Here is a 12,608-nt window from a genome sequence, read left to right on the forward strand (position 1 = left end):
GGGGGCGGGTCCCGGCGCCAGGGGGGGCGGGGGCGGGTCCCGGCGCCAGGGGGGGCGGGGGCGGGTCCCGGCGCCAGGGGGGGGCGGGGGCGGGTCCCGGCGCCAGGGGGGGCGGGGGCGGGTCCCGGCGCTAGGGGGGCGGGGTCAGGTACACCCAGTCACAATCCACTCCAGCTTCTTTTCTCCCTCCAATGAACAGGAGTTTAAGTCTCCCATAATCACAGTCTTAACTCTTAGAAAATTGGGAGCAGTGACATTACTACCCATGTGTCTGCCTTTTGTAACGTTTGTGCTTATTACTAAGGTGTTCTTATCCTGAGGGGCTACCTCTATCCTCTGCTCTGATGCTGAAATGTGATCTGATGGCTAGCTTCAGGAACCTCTCTTCAGCAGTGATTGACCTCTCCATAGGGAGATCTGGAAATGCAGTATGTGGGCCAGTAGCTTCCTCTTCTGAAGTGCTCGACTTCCTTAACCCACATGTATAAGAACATCAGAAATAGAAGCAGGAGCTACGTACGGCCCCTAGAGCCTGCTCCGCCATTCAATCAGATCATGGCTGATCTTCGACCTGCAACATCCACTGGCTGTTAATCGTGCCAGCATTTCAGAAAGTCTAATTAATTTTATTGTTTAGGAATTAACAGCGAGCAGAGCGGTGCAATCAGTTAGAACTCTGTCCCGTAACCTCAGAGCTGAATTTGAGTGCAACCCAGACTGATGTGATGTGATTGAATCCATCCTGACCAGTGTTTGCTTCAAGACTGCAAACGGAAACAAGATCTGGGCCGGAATTACATACGCACAGGAACATGGTCAGAAACACTGACAGCACAGGCTCGGTCGAAGGACAGAATCACCTGACAAAGTGTCTTGCAAACTTTATGAGCAGAGATACGCGGACTGGAGGTTACAAGGAATCGGATGATTAAATAAAAAGAAAGAACTTGCATTTCTATGGCGCCTTTCACGATCTCAGGACGTTCCAAAGTGCTTTACAGCCAATAAAGTAGTTTTTGATGTGTAGTCACTGTTGTAATGTAGGGAACGCTCCACAGAATAACATGATCCTATACTGCTGGGGTTGGACTTTTTTCACATTTATGAAGGCAGCAGCAGGCCAGGGCTTAATAGCAGTGATGGATAAATATTCTGGAACTTCACCTGATTAAACAGGGAGCATTTGTGCAAAATCTTCCCTCCAGAGATGGAGAGTGGGCTGAGTCCAACGTAGAGTAGATGCTACATAACCTAGGGGAGGAACAGCTCGATGGGCAGTGGGCCATGTCTTACATTCTTTAGAAAAGGTTGTATTCCAAACCTGACCAGTGGGTAACTTTGCAGCACTGGCTGAGGAAAGCGGGAGAGCAGCAAAATCGTAAGAGAAAGACAGTCCCGAATGCACACCGCAGCACGGAGAGTAATCGCAAGTGGCTCTTACCTTCCGGCTGGTACATGTAAACCAGGAGATTCTTCTCACGGTCAGATACTGAAATCAAAATGAGAGAAAAACACAGTCAGTTGCACAGAGCACTTAAAAAAAGAACGCAGAGAACTGCCGGTGTACCGCCACCCGATAAAACTCGCACAGCTCGTAACACCAAAAACCTGCCGGCCTAAACCCGGCGTTGAAAACTTCCAAATCTCCTACCGAACTTTTCCACAAATGATTGGGCTGGACATCAGGGGGAAGGTCAGCGGGAAGGGATGAAGGCAGAGAGAGAAAAACAAACAAACGCTGGAAATCTGAAACAAACAGATTAAAAAAAAACTGGAAACGGGCAGCTGGTCCGTAAAGAATAAAAAAGGAGATAACGTTTTGGGTGGAGACGCGTCTTCAGAGGTGGGAGGCTCTGACATTCTGACGAAGGTCACACATCCAGCGTTACCCTAACAAACAGATGATGAAGGGCCTGCTGCATTTTTCCAGCATTTTCTACGGCACAAAGTTAACATCAGCCGAAATAGACAGCAGTCACTGAAATTATATTTTAAATATATATTTGGACTATATTAATGAGAGGTTTAATACTTGACCTGAAATTCAAAGGAATAACCAATAATGATAACTAACGTGCGTTGCTCCCGTGTGTTACTTTCTTCATTACAAAAGCATGAGGATCATATTCATAGGTGCTCCCGCCATTAACCATAGAAGTTTGCAGCACAAAGCAGGCCATTCGGTCCGTCGTGTCTGTGCTAGCAATCCAAAACTAATCCCACTGCCCTTCTCTCTCCACATAGTCCTGTATCTTCCTCTGCTTCAAATATTTATCCACCCTTCCCTTAAAAGATGCAATGGTCTGTGCCCTGTGGCAAAGCATTCCACGCTCCAACAACCCTGCGTGTAAAGAAAATTCTCCTCATCTTTCTCCTCACTCCCTTAGTGATCATTTTAAAATGATGATCCTTTCTCATGATTGTCCAACTAGAAGAAATAGTCGTTCCCTATTCATCGTGTCAAAACCTTTCATTATTTTAAAAACCTCTGTTAAATCGCCTTTAGCCTTCTCTGCTCCAAGGGAAATAGTCCCAGTATCTGAAATATCTCCTCATAACTACAGTTTCCCATCCTTGCATCCTGTAAAATATTTCACTTAAAAAACATGCCAAATACTGCCAGCCACTGCCCACATTTCCAATTGATGGATGAGAAGTTTAGGGGAATCCAGAACAAGGGAGCATAACCTTAAAATTACAGCTGGGCTATTTAGGAGTGAAATCAGAAAGCACTTCTTCACACAAAGGACAGTGGAAATCTGGAACTCTTCCCCCCCCGAATGCTGGGGGTCAACTGAAGCTTTCAAGACTGAGATCAATAGACTTTTGTTGGGTAAGGGTATCGAGGGATGTGGAGCAAAGGTGGGTAAATGGAGTTGAGGTACAGATCAGCCAAGATCTGACTGAATGGCAGAACAGGCTCGAGGGGCTGAATGGCCTCCTCCTGTCCCTTTGTACTGGAAAGCGAGGATGGGGCAAGCTAAAACAGGACTCAAGGAGTAAGGACGCCGCACTATAGGCAGGCACCCAATGCAGTGAATGTGGATACGGTTCAAGTATAAAAGGTTAAGTGGACAAGAGACCCAATTTGACAGAAGCACACAGAGCTTGGTGCTAAAGCAGGAGGGAGATGAAAGGGTTAAGTCAGTCCTACATGTGAGGAGAACAGGTTCATCAGGTTGTTCTTGCTCCCACCTCTATGTTCTCGGGTTTGGCTGGGGGAGAAAGTAAGGGTAACATTATTGGTGAGTCCCATCTGGTTATATTGGAAGCTGCGGGATCCTCTTGGAAGTTTTGTCATTAGCAATTTAACACAGGGCCGTGCAGGGGCAGTTAGGGGAGAAAAACCATGTTATTAGAAGCAAACCTTTGGGCAATGACCTTTGATAACGGTCCCGGGACAGTGTGGGCAGTGACTCACCGAGGAATCCCAGCTGAGAGTTGTCCACCATGAATTCTATGCTGTACACTTCCAGAAGTTTCGGATCCTGGGGACAAGTCACATAAATGATTAGAGGTGAGCTTAAAATAAAACACCCACACACAACAGCGCTGTACCAATCTATATCTATCTTTAAATTTCTCTCCAGTTTCCTCCCCTTCCTTTGGCTGAAGGTGTTCACCTTTTCCTGGGGTACAATTCCACAAAGACCGATTGCCCTCACCAGATGGCCAATGCCCATGTGTGAGCCTGACAGCGAGTGTCCACAGATGGGCATCACAGCCCAAGCCTGACCCTTTACTCACCTAATGACCCCACACATTCCTAATTAACCAGCAAAGGGGGGGGGGGGAGGGGAGGGGTTACTGAATAGTGGTCAGAAGTAGGGACCCCTGGCTAGTTTTCCACACTCCAACACAGAGGGGTACTGAGGCCAACTGTATTGCTTCAACTGTACGCCTCAGCTGAGACCAGCTAACTCAGCAAACACTGGAGACCTTCCTGATCTGTTGGGCTCAGCTACTCACTGTCTTAACCAGCTGAGCCATCGAGGTTCAATACACAAAAGACATGTATGTGAAGAAGACATTAGCCACAAATTTATCGGCTGGGTTTCACCTTTCTGTTTCTATACCTTCCTGTCTCACTCTCTCTGTTTCTTTATCTCAAGGGGACTGCAATACAAAGGAGAGGAAGTTGTATAAGCCTTGGTCAGACCCCATCCGGAGATACTGCGTTCACTTCCGGACACCGAACCTCAGGAAGGATTTACTGGCCTTGAAGGGGTACAGCACAGATTTACCAGACTGATACCAGGGCTTAGAGGATTAAATTATAAGGACATGTTGCATGGACTTGGCTTGTATTCCCTTGAGTATAGAAGGTGATACAATCTAATCGAGGTGTTTAAAATATTAAAAGGATCTGATGGGGTAAATGCAGAGAAACTATTTCCTCTGATGAGGGAAATCAAGAACAAGGGAACATAATCTTAAAATTAGATTTAGGCCATTCAGGGGTGAAATCAGGAAGCACTTCGTCACACAAAGTGTAGTAGAAATCTGTAATTCTCTCACCCAAAAGTCTGTGGATGCTGGGGGTCAATTGGAGTTTTCCAGACTGAGATCGATAGATCTTTGTTAGGTAAAGGATATGGAGCCTCTAAGGCGGGTAATTGGAGTTGAGGTACAGATCAGCAACGATCTAATCGAATGGCGGAACAGGCTCGAGGGGCTGAATGGCCTACTCTTGTTCCTAAAAGGATTTTTAAAACCCCCAAGGGTCAAAGGGCACACAATGCTTCCAATATAATACTTAGACCACTATCACAGTTTTTATCCCCTGATTTTAGTTGGACCCCTAATGATGGACTTAAATGAAACTCGTCTCAAAGTTTGGCCTGCGCTGAGGCGCCTTGTTAGCTTCATTGATAAATGAACCACCCGTGAGTCCCGGAAGGTCGGTGCTGACCTCAGCTAAGGCACCAGCTGGGGCCCTACGTTTGGCCACCGCAGGTAGGGAGGAAAAATCAAAAATCCATCAGGTTCCCTGCTCCTCGGGGCTACCCAGTGAACCCTCCTGGGAAGTATCCTAATGTGGGCAGGAAGGGGCTTGGGCAAGATGCCCCATCGGTGGAACACATGAAGAAAGGCCCCGCTGGTGAGGTACCAAAGGGCAACCAGTGTCTATTGATTTATACCCCAGTGCGAGTCAGCACCTACAGAAGGGGAGGAGGAAAACAATCTGCCATGGTGGGTCACTTGACATTGATGTTTAACCAACCAAAGCTGTGGACCTTATCAGCCGTGACCACCCTCCCCGTTAGGGTACTGGCTTGCAGGGTTATCCTCTTAGATTTAAAATGGGACTAGCCTCCACTGTACTTGGAGGCTCAGTGAGAGGGCAAAATATCCACGTTCGGCGCATTATCCCAATGGGGAATGAATGCTTTAGAGCTGCTCCGATCATTGGGGATCAGTGCAAGTGGTCTTCACAGGCTCACTGTATAGTGCCGCACACGTACCCTGCTAACAAGCGACAGCGTCTTACTCTCCTCTTGGTAGCGGAGGATGGAGACGCTTTTCATGATGTCTGCCGCCAGGATGAAATTCTTGACGCTGATCATCTGGTGGATGTAGAGCTGAGTGTCGATGAACGCCATTCCAGTCAGGTCGTTGTCCTTCAGACTCCATAGGAAAATCTGTACAAGAGGAAAATCATCATGTGGTGTTACTGGGCAGAATGTGAAGACATCGGAAGCTCCAGAAGGAAAAATACTCTCAATACTTTCTCAAGTCTTTCGAATTCTGGAATTTTAAATGAAACAAAAATAGAAAGAAGTTGCATTTATATAGAGCCTTTCATGTCCTCAGGAAGTCACAAAGTGAATTACAGCCAATGAAGTACTGTGTAGTCACTGTTGCAATGCGGGGAAACACGACAACCAATTTGCGCACAGCAAGGTCCCACAAACACCAACGAGATAAATAACCAGGTAATCTATATTTTCATGATGCTGGTTGAGGGATAAATATCGGTCAGAACACTGGGAGAACTACTCTGCTCTTCTTCAAATAGTGCCAGAGAGGACAGACGGGGCCTCGGTTTAACGTCTCATCCGAAAGATGACATCTCCGATTACGATTAAGATGATGCAGCCTGGATTATAGGCTGAAGTCATTTGGGTGTGGGGCTTGAACTATTGACCATCCAATTCAGAGACCGGAGCACCACCACTGAGAAAAAGCCCAACGTCACGCTGCTTACAGAATACAAGTACTGCAGTAATAACAAGCTCTTAACTAGCAACTTAGGCAAGGTTAAGCAAATTAACAGTAATGTTGAAAGGTCATACAAGCCAAGACGAGCGACACTGTGGTGAAACTGAGCAGAGGCGAATCATTAAAATGTCAGTTCATGCCCGATACTGCTGGTGGTGGTTGGGACCAGAGAGGCAAGTCACTGAGTTCAAACTAAGGCCTTGGCCTGATATTCTGGGCTCCAAAGAATTAATGTTTCCAAATTTTAACACCATGTTTTTGTAACCTACTTGCAGCGTGGGCTCACTGCTTCGGGGGAGCACACCTGCAGAATCATCGGATTGGCAGGGGCACAGCTTCACTCTGGGTTCAGTTTCTTTGGTCGCTCAAGACTATTTGACTCAGGTGTTTAAAGTAATAGAAGAAATAGCAAGACAAGATACGGAAAGATAGGTTGTTTCAACTAGTAGATAAGTGGAAGGCAAGAGGCCATGATCGCAAGATAAGCACCAAGTACATAAAGGGGGAGATTAGAAGAGGCTTTTCCACCCAGGAGTGTTACGGGAATATGGAATGCTTCCTCAGAAGTGTGATCAATGTTAAATGGACTGCAGCATTTAAGGCAGCACTGGATCATCACTAAGACAGATATAAACGATTATGAGAAAAAAAAACAGGAAAATGGGATTAGTATGGTCAAAACAGTGGGACAATGGGATTAGTATGGTCAAAACAGTGGGGAAAATGGGATTAATATGGTCAAAACAGCAGGAAAATGGGATTAGTATGGTCAAAACAATGGAAAATGGGATTAGTATGGTCAAAACAGTGGGGAAAATGGGATTAGTATGGTCAAAACAGTGGGGAAAATGGGTTTAGTATGGTCAAAACAGCGGGGAAAATGGGATTACTATGGTCAAAACAGTGGGGAAAATGGGATTACTATGGTCAAAACAGCGGGGAAAATGGAATTGGTATGGTCAAAACAGCAGGAAAATGGGATTAGTATGGTCAAAACAGCAGGAAAATGGGATTACTATGGTCAAAACAGCAGGAAAATGGGATTACTATGGTCAAAACAGCAGGAAAATGGGATTACTATGGTCAAAACAGCAGGAAAATGGGATTACTATGGTCAAAACAGTGGGAAAATGGGATTAGTGTGGTCAAAACAGCGGGGAAAATGGGATTAGTATGAGAAAAAAATAGGAAAGTGGATTTGTATGAAAAAAGCCCCCAAGAGGGACCTAAATTAATCGTGGCCTTCTCCTATGCTAATAATCTCAATCTTTTGCCGGATGAGCCTCTGCGATATTTTCCCTGCTGTTAAGTAAAGCACTGATAATGGACAACACGCTGGTGCCCTCATTGGCAAAGACACTAAATAAGAAATGTCCTGCCGTTCCACGGCACAGCGGCGGAGGGTGGGCTGCGGTTACCTTCTGTCCGATGGCAGAGACAAGGTAACCGTTGCAGTTACACAGGGCGGTCACTGGGCCCTTCTGCTCTTTCTCATACAGGACTTTGAATTTGTTCTTGGTCAGAGGCTGGCCAGGTTCAGGCACAACTTCGATCACATCAAGGATCAGAATCTGGAAAGAAAGAAAGAAAAAAGAATTATAATAATAGGCAGAGCTGTTATTTTATTTTATCCCCATTTTGGCATCACTGCAATCGCAAATGTCGCAAGGAGAAGGCAATCACTGATTTTTCCCTCTCTGCTTGCAACCTTTCCCCCTCCTCCAAATGACAGTCAAGATCCATGGAGGAAATCATTAGAACAAACCTGCAACTTAACATCAAAACTCTGTTCCATTATCTCAATGGGTTTAAAAAAAAAACTTAATTCCCCCATTCTCTCTTGATCTCCTGTACACTCTGATGTGACGAGCATGGACATTTTGGTCTCTTATTATTGAAGCCGAGTAAAATGGAAGCTATAAGAACATAAGAAATAGGAGCAGGAGTAGGCCATCCGGCCCCTCGAGCCTGCTCTGCCATCCAATCAGATCACGGCTGATCTTCGACCTCAACTCCACTTTCCCGCCCAATCCCCAAATCCCTTGATTCCGCTAGAGTCCAAAAATCTATCGATCTCAGTCTCAAATATACTCAATGACTGAACATCCACAGCCCTCTGGGGCAGAGAATTCCAAAAAGAGTCACAACCCTCTCAGTGAAGAAATTCCTCCTCATCTCAGTCCTAAATGGCCAACCCCTTATCCTGAGACTATGTCCCCTAGTTCGAGACTCTCCAGTCAGAGGAAAACAGCCGCTCAGCTACTACCCATGTCAACCCCTCTCAGAATCTTATATGTTTCAATGAGATCACCTCTCATTCTTCTAAACTCCAGAGAGTATAGGCCCATTCTACTCAACCTCTCCTCATAGGACAACCCTCTCACCCCATGAATCAACCTAGTGAACCTTTGTTGCACTGCCTCTAAGGCAAATATATCCTTCCTTAGAAAAGGAGACCAAAACTGTACACAGTACTCCACGTGTGGTCTCACCAAAGCCCTGCACAATTGCAGCAAGACTTCCTTACCCTTATACTCCAGCCCCCTTGCAATAAAGGCCAACATACCATTTGCCTTCCTTGCTTGCTGTACCTGCATGTTAACTTCACGAGCCTGGCTTTGGCATCAGGCTGCTCAGGAGGGTGAGGGAGCGGCAGGTGGATTTTCTGATCAGCCTGGCAGGGGAGTGTGGGAAGGGGATGGCGGTGAGGGTTTGCAATCAGACTTGTGGGTTGGAGGAGATAAGGTATGAGGGAGCAAGAAATCATCATAGAAAATTTACACCACAGAAGGAGGCCATTCGGCCCATCGTGTCCGCGCCAGCTGAGAAACGAGCCACCTAGCCTAATCCCACTTTCCCGCATTTGGTCCGTAGCCCTGCAGGTCACGGCTCTTCAGGTGCACATCCAGGTATATTTTTAAATGAGTTGAGGGTTTCTGCCTCTACCACCCTCTCAGGCAGTGAGTTCCAGACCCCCACCACCCTCTGGGGGAAATTTTTTTTCCTCATTTCCGCTCTAATCCTTCTACCAATCACTTTAAATCTATGCCCTCTGGTTATTGACCCCTCCGCTAAGAGAAATGGGTCCTTCCTCTGCAATCTATCTAGGCCTCTCATAATTTTGTACACCTCAATCAAATCACCCCTCAGCCTCCTCTGTTCCAAGGAAAACAACCCCAGCCTATCCAATCTGTCATCATAGCTAAAATTCTCCAGTCTTGGCAACATCCTCGTAAATCTCCTCTGTACCCTCTCTAGTGCAATTACATCCTTCCTGTAACGTGGTGACCAGAACTGTATGCAGTACTCAAGCTGTGGCCTAACTAGTGTTTTACACAGTTCCAGCATAACATCCCTGCTCTTATATTCTATGCCTCGGCTAATAAAGGAAAGCATTCCATATGCCTTCTTAACCACCTTCAGGGATCTGTGGACATGCACTCCAAGGTCCCTCACTTCCTCTACATCTTTCAGTATCCTCCCATTTATTGTGTATTCCCTTGCCTTGTTTGCTCTCCCCAAATGCATTACTTCACACTTCTCCAGATTGAACTCCATTTGCCACTTTTCTGCCCATCTGACCAGTCCACTGATATCTTCCTGCAGTCTACAGCTTTCCTCCTCACTATCAACCACACGGCCTATCTTTGTGTCATCCGCAAATTTCTTAATCATGCCCCCTACGTTTAAGTCCAAATCGTTAATGAATACCACAAAAAGAAAAGGACCTAGTATCGACCCCTGCTGCACCCCACTGGAAACAGCCTTCCAGTCGCAAAAACACCCGTCGACCATTACCCTTTGCTTCCTGCCACTGAGCCAATTTTGGATCCAATTTGCCACATTCCCTTGGATCCCATGAGCCTTTACTTTTTTGACCAATCTGCCATGTGGGACCTTGTCAAAAGCCTTGCTAAAATCCATGTAGACTACACCAATTGCGCTACCCTCATCGACCCTCCTTGTCACCTCCTCGAAAAATTCAATCAAGTTGGTCAGACATGACCTCCCCTTAACAAATCCGCGCAGACTGTCCTTGATTAGTCCGTGCCTCTCTAAGTGATGGTTTATCCTGTCCCTCGGAATTGATTCCAATAATTTGCCCACCACCGAGGTTAGACTGACTGGCCCGTAATTACTCGGTCTATCCCTCGCTCCCTTAGGAGGCTTAGGGATGGAGGGCAGGGGATAGGGTCGGAGGTGGTAAGAAAATGCAGGCTCAGGTGGAGGGGTGGAAGTGATGGGGGCGGGAGGTAGAGGGCATGATGAAACAAAGGGGAGTGAGGTATAGGAATGGAGGCGGATGGAGAGCACAGGCAATGGAATGGTAATCGGGAGGAAAGAGAACAGGGCAGTGAGGGATTATGGTGGATACAAGTCGTTGGGAAGGGGGCGGTGGGGGTCATGCAAAGGGGAAGGGGTTAGAGGCAGGACGGCAGTGAGCAGGTGGTGGGGAGCAGTAGGGGAGGCATTGCAGTGAGGTTAAGGGTGGTAGCAAGAGGGACGAGGTGCGCCGAGAGGGGACGTGAAGGAAACTGACTATTCTTACAGGCATTTTCCCTGCACCTTCCAACAGAAAATCTGACCCACTGTCATCGGCTCCACCACCCAGGACCTTCCATCCGAAAGGAAAAAGAAAAAAGGACCAGAGAAAAGAGTAAGGAATCTTACAACACCAGGTTATAGTCCAACAAATTTATTTTAAAATCACAAGCTTTCGGAGATTATCTCCTTCGTCAGATGATCTGGCATGTCTTGCAGAGGTTACCGTGGCAGGGTTGTGTGGTGTCGTGGACGCTGTTCTCCTGAAAACTGGGTAACTTGCTGCGAACGATGGTCTGTTTGAGGTTGGGTGGCTGTTTAAAGGCGAGCAGTGGAGGCGTGGGGATGGCCTCGACACCAGATACATCGACACCAGATACATCGACGACATTTTCTTCCTATGGACCCACGGCGAAGAATCACTGAAGAGACTACACGATAACATCAACAAGTTCCATCTCACCATCAAACTCACCATGGACTACTCCTCAGAATCGGTTTCTTTCTTGGACACACAAATCTCCATCAAAGACGGGCACCTCAGCACCTCACTCTACCGCAAGCCCACGGACAACCTCACGATGCTCCACTTTTCCAGCTTCCACCCCAACCACGTCAAAGAGGCCATCCCCTATGGACAGGCCCTACGAATACACAGGATCTGCTCAGACGAGGAGGAACGCGATGGACACCTACAGACGCTGAAAGACGCCCTCGTAAGAACGGGATATGACGCTCGACTTGTCGATCGACAGTTCCGACGGGCCACAGCGAAGAATCGCATAGACCTCCTCAGAAGACAAACACGGGACGCAACCAACAGAGTACCCTTCGTCGTCCAGTACTTCCCTGGAGCGGAGAAACTACACCATGTTCTCCGCAGCCTTCAACATGTCATCGATGACGACGAACACCTCGCTAAGGCCATCCCCACGCCTCCACTGCTCGCCTTTAAACAGCCACCCAACCTCAAACAGACCATCGTTCGCAGCAAGTTACCCAGTTTTCAGGAGAACAGCGTCCACGACACCACACAACCCTGCCACGGCAACCTCTGCAAGACATGCCAGATCATCGACACAGACACCACCATCACACGAGAGGACACCACCCACCAGGTACATGGTTCATACTCCTGTGACTCGGCCAACGTTGTTTACCTCATACGTTGCAGGAAAGGATGCCCCGGAGCATGGTACATTGGCGAGACCATGCAGACGCTGCGACAACGGATGAACGGACACCGCGCAACAATCGCCAAACAGGAGAGTTCCCTCCCAGTCGGGGAACACTTTAGCAGTCAAGGACATTCAGCCACCGATCTTCGGGTAAGCGTTCTCCAAGGCGGCCTTCGAGACACACGACAACGCAAAATCGTCGAGCAGAAGTTGATAGCCAAGTTCCGCACCCATGAGGACGGCCTCAACCGGGATCTTGGGTTCATGTCACGCTACACGTAACCCCACCAGCAAAAAGGGGGAAAAAATTTATATGTTTTTAAAAATTCTCTCTCTCTCTCGCTGCCATTTTGAGTTTCTTTCTGCCTGCCTGTGTAATAGACACAATGTATATCGAGTGTACTGGGACGTGCTGTTCTCCGTGACTGGCCTGTTTGAATAACAACGACACCTTTTGATTGGTGTGATGCTGTCCCAACATAGTATAAGATATGCGATTTGAGAACCTTTTCATTCATTCATCTGACGAAGGAGATAATCTCCGAAAGCTTGTGATTTTAAAATAAATTTGTTGGACTATAACCTGGTGTTGTAAGATTCCTTACATTTGTCCACCCCAGTCCATCACCGGCATCTCCACATCAGAGAAAAGAGGGCAAAGAAGCT

The 12,608-nt window shown here is 47.2% G+C and overlaps 1 protein-coding gene across 1 annotated transcript in view; it reads right to left on the bottom strand.

Annotated features, from left to right (window-relative positions):
* Window positions 1-12,608, bottom strand: part of cpsf1 (cleavage and polyadenylation specific factor 1) — a 110,750-nt gene that overhangs the window by 6,832 nt on the left and 91,310 nt on the right. The window contains exons 32-35 of the mRNA XM_067968829.1: window positions 7,641-7,793; window positions 5,466-5,642; window positions 3,422-3,488; window positions 1,442-1,489 (exon numbers count right to left, since the gene is read on the bottom strand). Of these exons, the coding sequence (XP_067824930.1) occupies window positions 1,442-1,489; window positions 3,422-3,488; window positions 5,466-5,642; window positions 7,641-7,793 (445 nt within the window). The remainder of the gene's footprint in view (window positions 1-1,441; window positions 1,490-3,421; window positions 3,489-5,465; window positions 5,643-7,640; window positions 7,794-12,608) is intronic.

The sequence above is a fragment of the Heptranchias perlo genome, chromosome 2, assembly GCF_035084215.1.
Source record: "Heptranchias perlo isolate sHepPer1 chromosome 2, sHepPer1.hap1, whole genome shotgun sequence".
Classification (NCBI taxonomy): Eukaryota; Metazoa; Chordata; class Chondrichthyes; order Hexanchiformes; family Hexanchidae; genus Heptranchias; species Heptranchias perlo.